The sequence below is a fragment of the Symphodus melops genome (genome assembly GCF_947650265.1).
Source record: "Symphodus melops genome assembly, chromosome: 4".
Classification (NCBI taxonomy): domain Eukaryota; kingdom Metazoa; phylum Chordata; class Actinopteri; order Labriformes; family Labridae; genus Symphodus; species Symphodus melops.
The window spans coordinates 20,090,474-20,105,295 of NC_136694.1; the positions used below are offsets into that span (position 1 = coordinate 20,090,474).

The following is a 14,822-nucleotide window of genomic DNA, read 5'->3' on the forward strand; positions in this document are numbered from 1 at the left end:
TCTTTCTTACATGAAATGTGAAGCTTGACATGCTCAATTATCATGATTGCATTGAGAGCTGAGTAAATGAATGAGAACCTGCCCTCTCACGAGCTGAGCTTTAAAGGACATGTTGCTACCATTTGATTACGTCCTCCATGGTTTAGCACTGGAAGTCTTATATAAAATATGATCTGATCCAACCCTCGTGTGTGGGAAAGTAATGGATGTATCTCTGAATAGTATAGAGACACAGTAAGAGCTTTAACCCCCCTGATGATTGATGCTAAGCTGAAGCAGATCCAATTCCTGTATGGGTGAATTTGAAATGTGCAAAGAGAAGATAAATGTGTGAGAAATTACAAGAAAATTCTGATAATTTTACACATTTTGACAGATGTTAGTTTTGTATACTTCTTTTTGGTCTTGAGTGGTGTACAGTATGAAATATCCACATCTGGGTTGTTTTTTTTGTTGTTTTTTTTAAAAATAGTAGCCGCATGAACTATCTGATATTTATCTTTTCTAACAGCCTCAATATTTGCTCTGAATAATACATGGAGGAAATCAATAAGAAGAAAGTCATGTTTTGGGGATCTTGCACAGTTTGCCATATTAATACAGGAAGTAAAGTACTAAAGGATAAATATAATCTTTGAACTATGGTTCGTTTTGATTGTTTCAAATGGAACCTCTTGGTCATCACTCTTTGTATCATGAACATGTCATCTGTCCTGGATGTGGTGGACATTAAACACTCCTGCTGTCTGCAGGTTATTTCTTCCCAACTGCTTTGATCACAGTGTTCAGCATCCTGCTGGCGCTTTGCCCTGAATACAGAGTCTCATATTGACCCTGCTGGCTTTTATCAGATTCCTGATGGACTCCTCTCCACCTTCACAGCACGTTTTTCTCAAAGGAGCCTCATGAAAACTTAATGTACATCGAAGGATGGAATATCATCTCAACTTTCGTCTTCCTTTCACTCTTCTTAGCCTTTTTGTTTGGTTTTTTTTCCCTCTAAAAATGTTCTCCTCAGTGCTTTCCCTCTCAGCTTCACACTTACTGTCTTTCACTGTGACCTTCCCTCAGCACTTGTGCGCACAAAAAAACTAAACGTCTTTTGCCCCTTTGCAGGATGTTTGATGTCGGAGGCCAGCGCTCAGAGAGGAAGAAGTGGATCCACTGCTTTGAAGGAGTGACGGCCATTATTTTCTGTGTTGCACTGAGTGCTTATGACCTGGTGCTGGCTGAGGACGAAGAGATGGTGAGAACAGATCCCCCTTCTCCCAATTAATCTTCATCAGCATGAGAGAGGTTTTATTGTAAGGCATTTAACATTGCCCCCCCCCCCGTCCCCCGTCCCCTTAATATAACTTAATAAGAAGTCCAAGTTGGAGAAATGAACTTAACACAGTTTAAAGATCATTTTACAGTTGATCAGTAGAGTGTAATCTAATTACAACTAATATGTCAAATTACTGACCCCAATTTCCTGAATTCAAAATAAGTGCTCAGGAGAGACTTTGCCAAAAGTCACTTGAGGACCCAACTCTGCCTCACCTTTTATATGTTAAACAACATCTCCCCCTGGTGGCAGCTCATTTGATTTGTCTATGCGCTGAGGATGTAGGTCGTGACTGATTTTTTTCTTCCTGTCTTTTTAGAATCGAATGCACGAGAGCATGAAGCTGTTTGACTCCATCTGCAACAACAAGTGGTTCACTGAGACCTCCATCATTCTCTTCCTCAACAAGAAGGATCTGTTTGAGGAGAAGATCACCCACAGCCCACTCTCAATATGCTTCCCAGAATATACAGGTACTAAGTGGGACTACCAGGGGCTACACTTCACCTGAGAGCTGAGCTTTAACATTTTAACATCCACAGTGTAACTACAGACGGTGGCTTTAACAATACTAACAAATCACAGCATGAAACAATCCATAATCTGTCATATTATTAACAAAGTCATTCCTGTGTTTTCTCAATACTTCCGCTCTCTAGGAGCAAACAAGTTCGATGAAGCAGCAGGTTACATTCAGACCAAGTTTGAGGACCTGAACAAGAAGAAGGACACAAAGGAGATATACACACACTTTACCTGCGCCACTGACACCAAGAACGTGCAGTTTGTGTTTGACGCAGTTACCGATGTCATTATCAAGAACAACCTGAAAGACTGTGGTCTTTTCTAAAGGTAGGATTGAACAAAGTGTAAATGTTATAGAACGTTATTTCTGTAATTCACGTGATTTATTTAGACAGTTTAGAATTAGTTAATATATTATTCAAGTTAAATTCCTTTTTAGGCAAAAATGGCTAACAATATCTGATCTATTCTTCTTGGATGAGAATATGCGTCAGTCTCTTTCTCTTCTATAATAACGTCATTGTATATTGTTGTTTAACCTGTACAGCACTTTGCTCAGCTGAGGTTGTTTTGGAATGTGCTTTGAAGAGAAACTTTGTTGACTTGACTTTGACTACTTCCTACTTTTGTATGATGTTTTTAAAAGGCTCTTATTTCTCTTCTTTGTCTTGATAGGATGATGCCTGATGCACACAGACTGCATGAGAGACTGCAACAGCCATGTGATGATTACTGCTTTTCATAATGAAAACCACAAACAGACTTGACTCCTGTAGGGGAAACCATAAAAAAAAAAAAAATCAATAATCACTGATTGCAACCATAACATTCCTTGCCTATTTTGTTGATGTTCATTTTAAGTTATATATTTCTTGCAAAGAACAGGCCTTCTCATACTATTGATACTGAGGAACTTGAGATCGAGATTTGAGGCCCATTCTGCAACAATCTGTTAACAATTAGAGGCACACAACTGAAAAAATAAGTAACACATATTCTATTATTCAATTGGTTTGGGTTGGAAATATTTTTTGGAAGAGCGTAAACGATCTGTACAATATGCTGTTATCTAGTGATGCAGGATGGCAAATCAAAATCAAGATTTATATATGGGTCATCCTCAAAAAGGACCAGTTGGAAAACAACAAATCTTTTTCATCCAAGTTTTTGTTTGAGTGTTAACTTGAGTTCCTTATCTTTTCACTTTGCTTCAATTTCAGTGTTTGGAGTTCATAAAAAAAAAAAAGGAAGGGAATTAACACTTTCACATTGGTCAATTTAAGTTAGCATTGGATGAACCTTTCCACTGCACAGAGCTTATTTTGGAGAAGAAGCCAACCCCGCCTGGAGAACAAAACTGAACGAAGGGAAATGTTTTGTTTTGAACAATGTTTACACAGAATCAATATCCACACTTGTACTATAGTCGTCGTTCTGCATGACTGCCAATAGATTAGCTCGCACCCCCACAGACTGAACAACATTCCTTTACTTCTTTAATGAAACAAACAGTTTGTGTCACCTTTACGATATCTGCAAGTTTTTTAAGTGGTTTTGTCTGTTCATTACATTGTTCTGTACCGTTTGATTGATTCAGTCCCTTTTGTTCTTTACATATGTTTGTGCCTTGATATCTGTTTACACTTCTTCATTACACTCATACTATCTCCAGTGTGAATTAGGGCTATTTCTACTCCACTTCAGCTGACATTTTCCATGGTTTCAGACTCACCAAACACAGAGAGTTTAATAATGGAATAAGATCAAAGTCATTCACTTGTTTAATGTAAATAAACGTTTTCTCACCTTATGTTTATCCTTCTGTATGATGTGTCCAAAGAAAAAGCGCCATGTCACTATGTTCCTGCACATTTAGATAAAGATCAACTAAATTAACAATAGAAGAAAATGAAGAGACAATTTTATTCCACTCTGCTTTGACATAAAGTTACATGTTACAGGTTTCAGATTGTACAGCATCATACAACTAAGACATTACTAGATAATGAAGAAACTAGCGGTTTCAGCCCCCTTTCAAAAAACTGCTTACATGTGTTGGATTGCTGCTATGACTAAGGTCAGAGTCTTTTTGATTGGTCAAGTACATGTAGGCATGAAACAAATTTTATTTCGTATATGTAGCCTACTTTGACATAAAAGCTAAAGTGAGAGGTAAAATGTAGCTTTAAAATGAGTATAGAAAGAGAGAGAGAGAGATAAAGTACCATAGTTTGTGAGGCTTCATTTCATTAGCTTTCTTTTTGGTTTCCTTCTACAGCTGCCTGTGGCCTACACTTGAAAAATAAATTGCCATAAAAATCAGTTTGTTTAGCAGCTCTTTGACTTTGCACAACACTTTTTGGCCAATTAAAAAATTAAAGCAAAAACACATTTCACTCGTCCTGTATTAAGCAATGACCACAACATTCATTTATTACTACTGATAATCTTATATTTCCCTGAATTTGTATGTAAGTAGCTTCAAGTCACTTTTAGGTTCTAGATAAAGTCAGTTTTAATAGAATACATTTTGATATTAATAATCGGGCAACCAACTTTACCTATTCTCTGTTTTTGAAAGGATGACTTGAAGACCTCCCTTGGAGCCTTTATTTGAGTATTTGTATACATTTTACAGTGATGACTTGTTTCATAGCAGTAAAGTACCTGACCACGTCTGTCTACACCTGTATGAATTACAATACAAAGTGTTGTCACCATCCTCGGACGAGAGGTGTGGAGCTGCAGCCATGAATGGTTAGCTCATCTACAAATCAAATGAGGCATGAGCCACATTTGCATTTCTAAACAACCATTAAGAGGAGAAAGATGAATGGAGCCTATGCAGAGGTTTATATTCACAGACTATGGAGAGTGGGTGCTTAAATGGAAGATGGTGTTTACAATGATCCACAAGGTGGCGACATGCAGATTTAACTATTCATCACATGTAAGAAGGGCTTTTTACCACACTGTAAATATTAAGATATTTATTTAGAGTAGTTGTCAAAGACACTTCAACAGACAGACAGATTTGTGATTATATTCAAGTTGTTGTGTTCGAAAAAAAGATTTCCACCAATAATAGGCCTGCTTTATTTATCTATCTGGATCAATGTTAAAGTAACTACTAAAGTAGCAATTCAAGTAACTTAATGTGTTGTAAAACATTGCAGATCCGGCTGTTAAGTCGCCTAAAGTGAAGGGTTTTTTTACCCTCGATTTGGGCGACCAAAATCTCCCTTAAAATCTCCAAACTAACTCAAGGAGAATGGCAAACAACGGTAGACAGCTACAGAAAGTATAAAGCCTTTCAAAATAACACACCATCAGCAATTACATATCTGTGATAGATTTTTTTTCAGCTGTTTTAATGACTTACATTTGGCTGAAGATAGAGCCACGCTAGTGTACAGTTACATTAGGACACGCTGTTATTACAAGGGGAGGGCGGTATCTTGTTTCGGGCGACTTTTGACTGGCTGAGCTGGTGATGTCGTGTGCTGATTGGCTGCAGCTAAAACCTCAGCATCGTCAAAGTCCACGGACAGACCCTCAGCAGGATCAGTGGAGAAAATATTCAGACAGTGGTATCAACTCTGAGACTGTGGAGGCTGAACTTAGCACGGATCAATTTGGAAGCAGATGCGAGGTGAGTGACATTACTCATCAACAAACAATTGTTTTAAAATTGTGTTTGGTGGAGAAAACAAATTCCTTATCTGATGCATCCTTGTTTTCTTGCAGGAAAAACTACCAGGATCCTGAAGTTCTCTGCAGATACTTAGTGAACGGCTATGGTAAGTTTTTCCTACGAGCTAATATGTTTTTTAGATTTTTTTTTTTAAATGCATGAGTAGTTCCTTAATTTTGCAAAATATCGATAGCCAAATTGTAAGCAAAGTTTCCCTCCGTTTAGGCACATATTCTTAACATTTCCCCCCTAATGACTGCTCTTTTGTGCGTTTTTTAAAAAAAAGCTACCGTCTTGAAATCCCCTCAGAGTCAGAGTTAATTCAAACCCAACTGTCCTTGCCAAAGTGTGTAGAGTTGGATGAATCCTCTCTGCTCCTTGTGTGGAGGCAGCCAAGGAGAACTGAGCATTTTAGGAGGAGCAGACTGACCACTGAGTCCCACTGAGGATGTCTCTGTGTGTCAGATAAGACCCTCCCCTGGAGGCCAAATGGTCCAGCACCCACAGCTGTGATAACATCATGGCATTGTGTTGTCCTCTCCACTCCTAGCCAAACACTGACAGTTGGGGGGCTCAGAAAAAAAATATTTTATTAGAATTTGACTAAAAAACAAAAAGTATGATGGTAAAAAAAAAAGGCTACTGCTTTGACATGTTTTAGCGGTCACTTAACCACAGGATAGCTTGTTGTTGTTGTTTTTTTCCCCATTGTCTTTATCTGGAAAAGTTATGAGGATTATAAACTGGACAGCAATGATCACAGTTAATCTGTGTGCAAGAAGATGTTGTGATTTATAATTCATACCTGAACAGTCTTTAATTCCAAAATGTTGCTGACATTTCCTGCTCTATAATACAAGTACAGACCACATCCTGTAGGGGATTTTTGAGAGGAAAAGCGCCTCTTCAGCCCTCCATGATTCAGCCAATAGGTCTACTTTGTTCAAACTTCCCGTCCAGCTTCGGGGGGGGGGGGGCAGCAGACAGGGTTTTCCCAGTATAAAATGTGCATCCCGTTCTCATAGCCACCACTGGGATCACAATGCATCGGATGGTCTGCAGAAAGCTGCTCTGAGGTTTTTCAGGAATGCCTCACTTGCTATGTTGGTCAGAGAGAAAAGTGATCTCAGCTGGTAAAAATCTTTTTTGGCCCGGTTCTGGAAATAGCTCTTGGCGCTGTTAGACCACAAACTGCTCGGCAGATTTCTGTTAAAGTCCACTGTGTCTTTTTTGAGTTTTGTCGTATAGCAGACTTTTCTACCTCTAACTCTTTCTTATTCTTTTTGTTTAGCTGTGTTTAGGAGACTCTGCAGACTGCCTCCGGGACCATATGCAGTGCATGATGAGATCGCTGCAGGACCTGAAACAGATCAGCAGGCCCAGGCCGCTGAGTGAACCATGTGTCCAGTCCTTCGCCGTCACACGGCTCTGCAAACAGAGGGCACAGCAGGAGCGACTCATCCGTCTACGGGTTTCTGACGCCAGTGAAGCCAGCACGTATGACTCTGCCTGCTGTCTGGCCAGCCCTCTGGAGGAAGAGGAGGAAGAGGAGCAGCAGCAGCAAGAGCACGAGCGCTTGACCCAAGGCTCCCCAAGCAGTGAGAAAAGTCTGGACGTGGACTCGGGCTACTCCGAGGCTTCATGGCATGATGACGGTGTGGTGCTGAGGAGGACCAGAAATGTGCGGGTCTCTTCTTCTGCATGTCTCCGCACAAATCGAGGACACACTGGTAGAATCAGGCCCAAATCAACCTCAGACGCTTGCTTGGAGCGCTGGACCTCATTTGAGGCCAGTGAGCAGGAGGACTGGACCACATCCCTTCTGAGCCGCAGCAGGAACAGACAACCACTGGTTCTGGGGGACAACAGCTTTGCAGACCTCATAAAGAACTGGATGGACTTACCAGAGTGTCCCGAACCAGCAGAACTAAAGCCCAGCGCGGGCAGGCGTTTGGCTAAAGACATTTTGGTGAACATGAGGCGCAGGCTGGCAGGGATGTCTAAAGGTGTGGAGGTCAAGATGAGGCAAGGAGACCACATGGGGGTCAGCAGAACTGCAGAGGCCTCGAAACGGATGTCCTGCCCTGTGGGACTCCAGGCTCTCAAACCTTTCTTTCACCAGTCTCACACTGGCCTGCACCAACTAGACACTGACTTCTACCAGTTTACTGCTCTGATGAAAACAGGCAGCAGACAACCAATCATATGCAACGACATCATTGGATACATTTAATTGAGTCTGTATTACCAGACTCAAAACACTTATTGTATTAAGATGGTTCTATTTTCATACTTGGAATTTGTTCAGAATGTTGATACAAGTGTAATAAACGTTCTTTAAGATTTAATGGAAAGTAGTGTTTTATTCATTTTTTGACTCATTTAAGCTTCTCTGTGATGTCAGCGGGGGAAAGCGTCTTGTTCTACATATAAGAAATAGGAATTTGTGTCACCTTTAAACTTCATCATTGAAGATTCTTTTTCGAGGGTTGCACTTCAAATCTCAGCCCAAGTGGTAAAGATAAAGTAGAGGGCTCTGAAGCTTTGCAAATTAGCTCAATGTAATTGTGTTCCTCAACGATTTCAATGGTTGTAGTGTAAACAAAGTGTAAAATGAAACAATACTGACCCTCACAGGTGCATATTTATTGCATTATTTTGAAATAGAATTGAATCACAAACAGCATCTTTAAATCACAGACCATTACACAGTGATGAGTGCCATTAAAAAGTTATAGCGGTGACAATTCATTAGAAAACCATGAAAATAAGAGTATTATATCTGCTGGGAGAGAGAGAGTGTGTGTGTCTGTGTGTGTGTGTGTGTGTGTGTGTGTGTGTGTGTGTGCTTAGAGAGCAGGACTTCTGTGGTTGCAGCTGTGTCCAAGTGGCAAATTATCCTGATTGGTCAAAGCATGATACCTACTGGGCCAACTCCCTGTTCTGACTTCACTGCACCACATCAACATCTTGCTCGGTCCGAATCAGAATTAAACTCTGAAAAAAGAACCAACACTGCCCCACCAGCTCCTGATCATCGATTCCACAGGCCTTGGGGGGGAATATTGATTACTTCAGAGCTGACTTCTTTAAAGGCGAGCTTTACATGTAATTAATTCTAAAAGTAAGGAAACAATTTCAACATTTTTCTGTTAGAGGGAAAACTGAATTTTTCCCAGATCATTCTTTTGCTATTCAACTAAACAAAAATAGGAGTAAATTGTAGTATTTCTGGGGGACACATCTAAAGTATTTAGAGTAGATTATAGATACAAAAAAAATATTTTTTAAGCTTATGTGATTATATTCAATTACAGGAAAAGTGATCACAGAAAGCAATGCAATATAAAAAGCACTATTTTTGGGGATTATAATGAAGGACAACAAATGATTCAAGTAAAACGATCTTTGTTGGTACTCTTTAACTGACAGGGTGTCAAAGGACTGCTAGAGTTGTTTGAACACAGTGACGCCTTTCTCTCTTCATTTCATGTTGTTCACATCACAGTAGCAGGTATCTGATAACCAGGCAGTAGTCAGAGTCAGAGTCGTCCTCTTCTGCAAATGAGGGAACCAACTCCAGCATCTTCTTATGAGGAGGGATTTCTGTCCTGGTGACCTCCCTCACTACATCAGACACACTGCAAACAAAATGTAAGAATGTAAAGTAACATCACATTACGCAGCATTACAGTTTCACGTTTTTGAACAAGAACTTGCATTGATAAATGTTCTTTAAAGCGACTTTATGATAAGGAGTACAAATATAAACAATAGACTTATTTTTCTCCTGCAAAGAGACAAACAACAATTGTCTTATTCCATTTATAAACAAATCCTATACAAAGACCAACACTGGATGATAGTCAAGGTTCATCTGAACGATTGTTGTTCGTGCATAGAACACTTGAAACTGCTCATTCCTGTGTAAACAAACAGCATCTGTCTGCCAGAAATAGACACTACAGCGACATTGTGTATTAATGCATGTCTGAAAAAAAGCCTCAAACAAATTCTATATATATTCCTGTTTATGTGAGGTGTGCCATAAACAGCCAATTTGCTATAAATGACCGAGCAGCTAAAGAAAAGCATTGAACATATTTTAATTAGCAAAACCATATATATATATTTTTTTACAGATTTGTCCCCTCAGTGGCAACAAAAGAATTTGGGGCAGCAAAGATGGTAGACTCATCATGAGAAATAAACACAAAGATGGGAAATGTTGTTTATATGATTGAATACTGAACGATTTTCAGTTATTCACGTTTGCAAGCTTCCTACTTTACTGGCTGAAAACAGGAAGCTTGTGGCACGGCGACTGGACGGAAGTTACCGTTGGAGAGGGCATTTATCATGTTCAGCCTGCTGTCCACATGAGCAGCACTCTGCTCCTCTCCCCCTGTGGCTTTATCTAACCACAACACCCCCCCAAAACGAGAGACTTCAGCATGCAAAAACAGAGAGAGAGCTGCACATAGTTTGTTCGAGTTGAACATGAAGACCTCCCAGAAAGAATTAAGCAAAGTATGATTAGAGTCACATGCTCTACGTTTTAATTTCCAAGTATAGGATTGACTAAACACGCTCAAAGTTTAAGCCGATATATCACGGTTTCTCCCTCCTCCTGAAATCAAAACATCCCTGCGGCTGCATATTCTGCCGTGACTCCTAATAAACTGCACATTATATATCTGATTCGTTTCAAACCCCCCGCGGCTCAGAAACTCGGTCAAAAAGAGTGGTGCACACTTGAACAGGCCTGGACAGCTCGGCTTCTCACGTGCAGAGGAGAGAAAAAAAGTTCACCCTCATTTAACTGTTTGACTCCTGCCTCAACAAACAGAAGGACAACAGAGGAGGAGCAGTATCAATCGTCAGGGTGCAGTGATGCATGTGAGTGTGTCAACAGGCTCTCAGAGGAAACACCTCATCCTGCCATTAGCTTTAAACAAACACAGGGAGGCTGCACATTGTGATTCTTTGAGTGTGCCGAGTTGCATGCAATGTGTACGCAAATGTAACTGTATCTTTGTGTTTACTGGACATACCTCAGCTTGAGCCTCTCTTTTTGTCCACTGTAAAGGATGGCTGGTCCATAGTAGAGACTGCAAACTGTTAAGCTGCTCTTTTCCTGCAAAAGCACAAATAATCACATTTAATTTATTTGCCAATAACAGTGCATAAAGTACTTGGGGATAAAGAATCTTTTGCATGTTTTATATAAAGAGGATTTCTAACTAAAGATGCAGAGATGAAACACGTTCAGCAGTGCAGGAAGCTCTTCAGTCTCCACAAACAGACCAGGGGGAACCTGGCTAGTCAAAGGTTAAACAAAACCCGGTGCAAAATAAGATGACCTGCCAATTTGTTTTCCATGATTTCTTCTTCATAACAAACCTTCGCAGAGAAAAGAAAAGAATTTCCCGTTAAGGGCTGGAAGATATGAGCAAACAAACAGGCTACTGCAGGTGTTCGGAAGTTTCCATAACGTGACTTATATCAAATCATAAAGACCGTGACCTGAATGAATAAGAGCAAACGGACAGTATTAATCTAAACATCAAGTATTTATATTAGAAGTGTATCATCACGTGTCTTGTGTGTATGACTTTAACAGACACGGAAAAATGACGGTGATACACAGCACATGGACGAGGGGCTTGTAGAAGTAGATGATGTAGAGCAGTGTTTCTCAACTGGTCGAGCCTCAAGACCCACCATGACCAATCACGACGCAACTATCTGATATTTTTCAACCAATTAGATGTATCTAATAAAAAGTTGTGCAGTTCGTACCTCAGACGGTAGAGAACATTATGACCAGAACGAGAAAACAGTTAAATAAAAACCTATTTAAAAAGGGCTTCATAGACTCACTCGCTACCCACAGAAAGCTGCTCTGCGACCCACCAGTTGACAACCACTGATGTAGAGGACACATTGTGTATCACTTAATGCGCTTATCTTCTGTTTGCTGTTGTAAGAATGGATCAATGTTAATTCAGGCAGTAACCAAAGTCCCCGCTCATTTTCTAAGATAACTCATCTAGTTAATGGAAGTGAAGAAATGTCAGGAGTTAAAGATCGGACAATAGTTTCCAAATCATACCCATCTGACAAATAAACTAATGATTGTTATATAATACAATACAACAGGCTTGACATGTTTATCTACTAATCTATTGGTCATTTATTTCAGTGTGTAAGTTTACATACTGTTGTTTGATGAATTTTTGGCTGTGATTTAGAATAGAAGACTCCGAGAGAGCTGCCAGATATGAGGCTACCACAAGCAGCTGGCTAACTTAACTTAGGATGGGAGGTGTCTTTCTGTTTCATGGTTCTTTTTTAACCAGTTAAACAAAGGTATGCTTTAGGGATATGAGGCAGTCACTGTTTTTCATGAACCTGTTGTTCAGCTCTTTTCTCAGCTTTAAGGAAAGCAGTTTAAGTAACCACTTGGCTGAATTCTTGGTTCAGTTTGTTTGATTGCAGTAAAAACACGGCAATCAATGAGGTGAATCAGTAGGAATTGTAGGAAAAGGGTGCAGCAGACTTTGGGGGCAAGTACACAACAACAGCGTGACCTTCTTTCAGGATTTTAGAATAGATGCCTAAATTTGTGAATGGAAGGTGTAAAGTGGCCAATCATTCAAACAATGGTCATTGTGTGCACTGGAAGAAGGTGAGGGGTTAAAAAAAAAAAAAAAAGATTCTGCACTCAAGGACACCGGGTGTGAAGAAAGTGTGTTTCCTAACTGAGAGGAACGAGGAGGACTTACCTTGATATACTGATGCAGCTCTCCCAAGGTCATTTCCTGCTGACCGCCACGTCTGCCCTCAACCAGGAAGTGATCCCACAGGGTGTATTTCTTTCCTGCGATCTGCCGATAGACATGTTACACACACACACACACACACACACACACACACACACACACACACACACACACACACAGACAGGCAGTTGATGGATGCTTCTTGTAGTGAAAATCTTTGCCTCTATAATATGAGTCCTGGATGTTCACAGACAGAGAGGCTGCATGTTTCATCACTCTGCTGTAGAGCAGCTGAGAACAATCAGCAGCCCTCTTTAAAGCTTCAGTAAAGACCTCAACAAGCTGCCATAAGGTCAAGAAGCTGCTTCCTCCTATATGATGAAGAGACTCTCCTGCTTTACTTAAGGTTTCATCTCCAAGACTTAGCTCAAACCTCACCTCATCAAAGATTGGCAAACAGCCCATGCTGGTAAATGACACATTCAGCCATGTTGTCATAGTTTGAGGAACATTTTTTTATAAAGTTGAAGATGTGGCTAGTGTGGTTTGAAAAGTTATCCTTCTGGAAGTGATATAACAACTGTGACATATTTCCAGAAAATTAACCTTTATGCAAGTGAAAGATCAAAGAAGCCCTGAGAACATTTTATTTACCCAGGTCTCCTGTAAAAAAGTACGTTATATCTAACTTACCTTATTAATGTAAGAAATGAAAGTATTGTTTCATTTAAAACATGCTTTATTATTTTAAGATAAGTAATATGTGATCTTGTGAAAACTATTCAAATGAACTCATTGTCACAGGAAAATTGGGTAAAAATGGAGTTGTCCCCTTAGGGCTTCTGTAAGTTTGAGCTATGAAGAGCCACTTTCTTTCCATTTTTGTTTTTCAAAGAGCTTTGAGGTCTTCTGTATCAGAGACACTTTTGAAATCTGGCCATTTAATCTGTGGACTTAAAAGCGTAATGAAGGCGTGATGAAAGTCTCACGAGTCTGAGTTGGATGACGCTCAACAAACACAGTCATTCATTGAGGCATTTTAACACAGTTCAAACCCATTTTATCTCCTGCCTCAGGCCCCACTTTGTCCTGCAGCATCGCCGTCACATGCAGATATAAGAATGCATGACCTCACTGTGACTCGGCAGCCTGCAAGTGTCTTGTATTTTTGACCTTATGACCTTTAAAAACCGAACATGAAGGTCCTGACACCCAGACACATCAATCCAAACCCTGCACATATAAAATCTGATCTTCCTCCTCTCATTGGACAATTAACAGTCATCACATGACTCTACATGTAACCATAAACACCAAAGTCCAGACTTGCGGGACCATAAAATAACATCACCCGACCTGAAGTGGGTCATGATTCCTCACGTGCAGAAAAAAAATGTCAAAATATGTCACAGTGAGACGACCCCGCTCTCACAGGCGCTGTCTGCTGAGAGGATCTGTGAAGAGCAAAACTTGGCTTGCGATGTGAATACCAAAACTCCAGCTAAACCTGGGTCCAATTATCTCTGCTCCAGCAGCCAAGGAGAACTCTTCGACAAGCCTTCAAAACTCCCACCACTTACAGAGTTTGGGCTTATAGAGACACACTGGAGGCAAACTTCTCCTCAAGTCTGAAAGGGATTTTTCTCCTTTGTTCGTTTTTCAGACATGGGAAGTTTTGTTTGCAAGATCACATCTTATCGCCTCTTCTTAGTGTCTGTGTTTGTGTTAATGCAGAGAGAATGATCATTGCAGTCTCCAACTCTGCTTCTGTAAAACAAAACCTAAGCCTTAAATGCACTGAAAGTACCTCAAGCCATTGTTGCTTTAAAATGGCCCTTGGCCCCCCCATGGTTTCACACTATAGTTTCTCATGTATACTTTGTGTGCAGATGCTGATTTTACACAATGCCAAGGCAGCATGTCGGCTATTTTCACTCTTCCTCCACCCTTCCTCACCCATATCTGTCAAACAGCTCCAGCAGGAACATGAGGCCAATCATCTTCCCCATCGGTCTGTGTGTAAAGTGACGTAGAAGTAAAAAGCAAGAATGCTGGACACAAAGTGGCTGCTGGAAACAATTACAAATAGTTTTCCATAAGCACAACTACGGTATCTTTTTGTCGTGGAACCTCAGGGTACCATAAAAAAAACCAACATAAAATGTACCAATGAAACATTTCTATCTTGCAAGGCAACCTTTTGTCCAATCAGATTGCCTGGTCAGAACTAACAGATGATGATTATCAGCTGGGTCTCAATAAAGTTGGGTAAGGCCGTTTTGAGGTTGGAGCTGCAGTCCATCATCAAGATCAAAGCTGGGAAATTTGGTGGCCTCATATAGTTTTACAAAGTAGGCACGACTGTGTCTGGACACGAACATAAAAAAGCAGCCATAAAGCAAAGTCCCCTACTTTGAAATCTGTTCCCGTACTTGGATATTTTCCGAACATTAACAAAGCCTTAATAACTTATTTTTCATTAATCCATGTG

At 40.2% G+C, this 14,822-nt stretch overlaps 3 protein-coding genes across 3 annotated transcripts in view; 2 read left to right on the forward strand and 1 right to left on the reverse strand.

The window, feature by feature from the left end:
- gnai2b (guanine nucleotide binding protein (G protein), alpha inhibiting activity polypeptide 2b) overlaps window positions 1-3,679 on the forward strand; it is a 34,939-nt gene extending 31,260 nt beyond the window's left edge. Inside the window, exons 6-9 of the mRNA XM_079341414.1 lie at window positions 1,117-1,246; window positions 1,647-1,800; window positions 1,987-2,179; window positions 2,528-3,679. Of these exons, the coding sequence (XP_079197540.1) occupies window positions 1,117-1,246; window positions 1,647-1,800; window positions 1,987-2,177 (475 nt within the window). The 3' untranslated portion in view covers window positions 2,178-2,179; window positions 2,528-3,679. The remainder of the gene's footprint in view (window positions 1-1,116; window positions 1,247-1,646; window positions 1,801-1,986; window positions 2,180-2,527) is intronic.
- Window positions 3,680-5,365: 1,686 nt separating this feature from the next.
- On the forward strand, window positions 5,366-7,894 carry LOC306822836 (PAK4-inhibitor inka2-like). Its single transcript, XM_079342076.1, has 3 exons — window positions 5,366-5,504; window positions 5,600-5,652; window positions 6,838-7,894. Exons 2-3 carry the CDS (start codon window positions 5,650-5,652, stop codon window positions 7,777-7,779), a joined length of 945 nt encoding a protein of 314 aa, XP_079198202.1. The 5' UTR covers window positions 5,366-5,504; window positions 5,600-5,649; the 3' UTR covers window positions 7,780-7,894.
- Window positions 7,895-8,171: 277 nt separating this feature from the next.
- The window catches only part of uba7 (ubiquitin-like modifier activating enzyme 7), a 31,892-nt gene continuing 25,241 nt past the window's right edge, over window positions 8,172-14,822 (reverse strand). The window contains exons 22-24 of the mRNA XM_079341557.1: window positions 12,335-12,436; window positions 10,601-10,683; window positions 8,172-9,187 (exon numbers count right to left, since the gene is read on the reverse strand). Of these exons, the coding sequence (XP_079197683.1) occupies window positions 9,049-9,187; window positions 10,601-10,683; window positions 12,335-12,436 (324 nt within the window). The 3' untranslated portion in view covers window positions 8,172-9,048. The remainder of the gene's footprint in view (window positions 9,188-10,600; window positions 10,684-12,334; window positions 12,437-14,822) is intronic.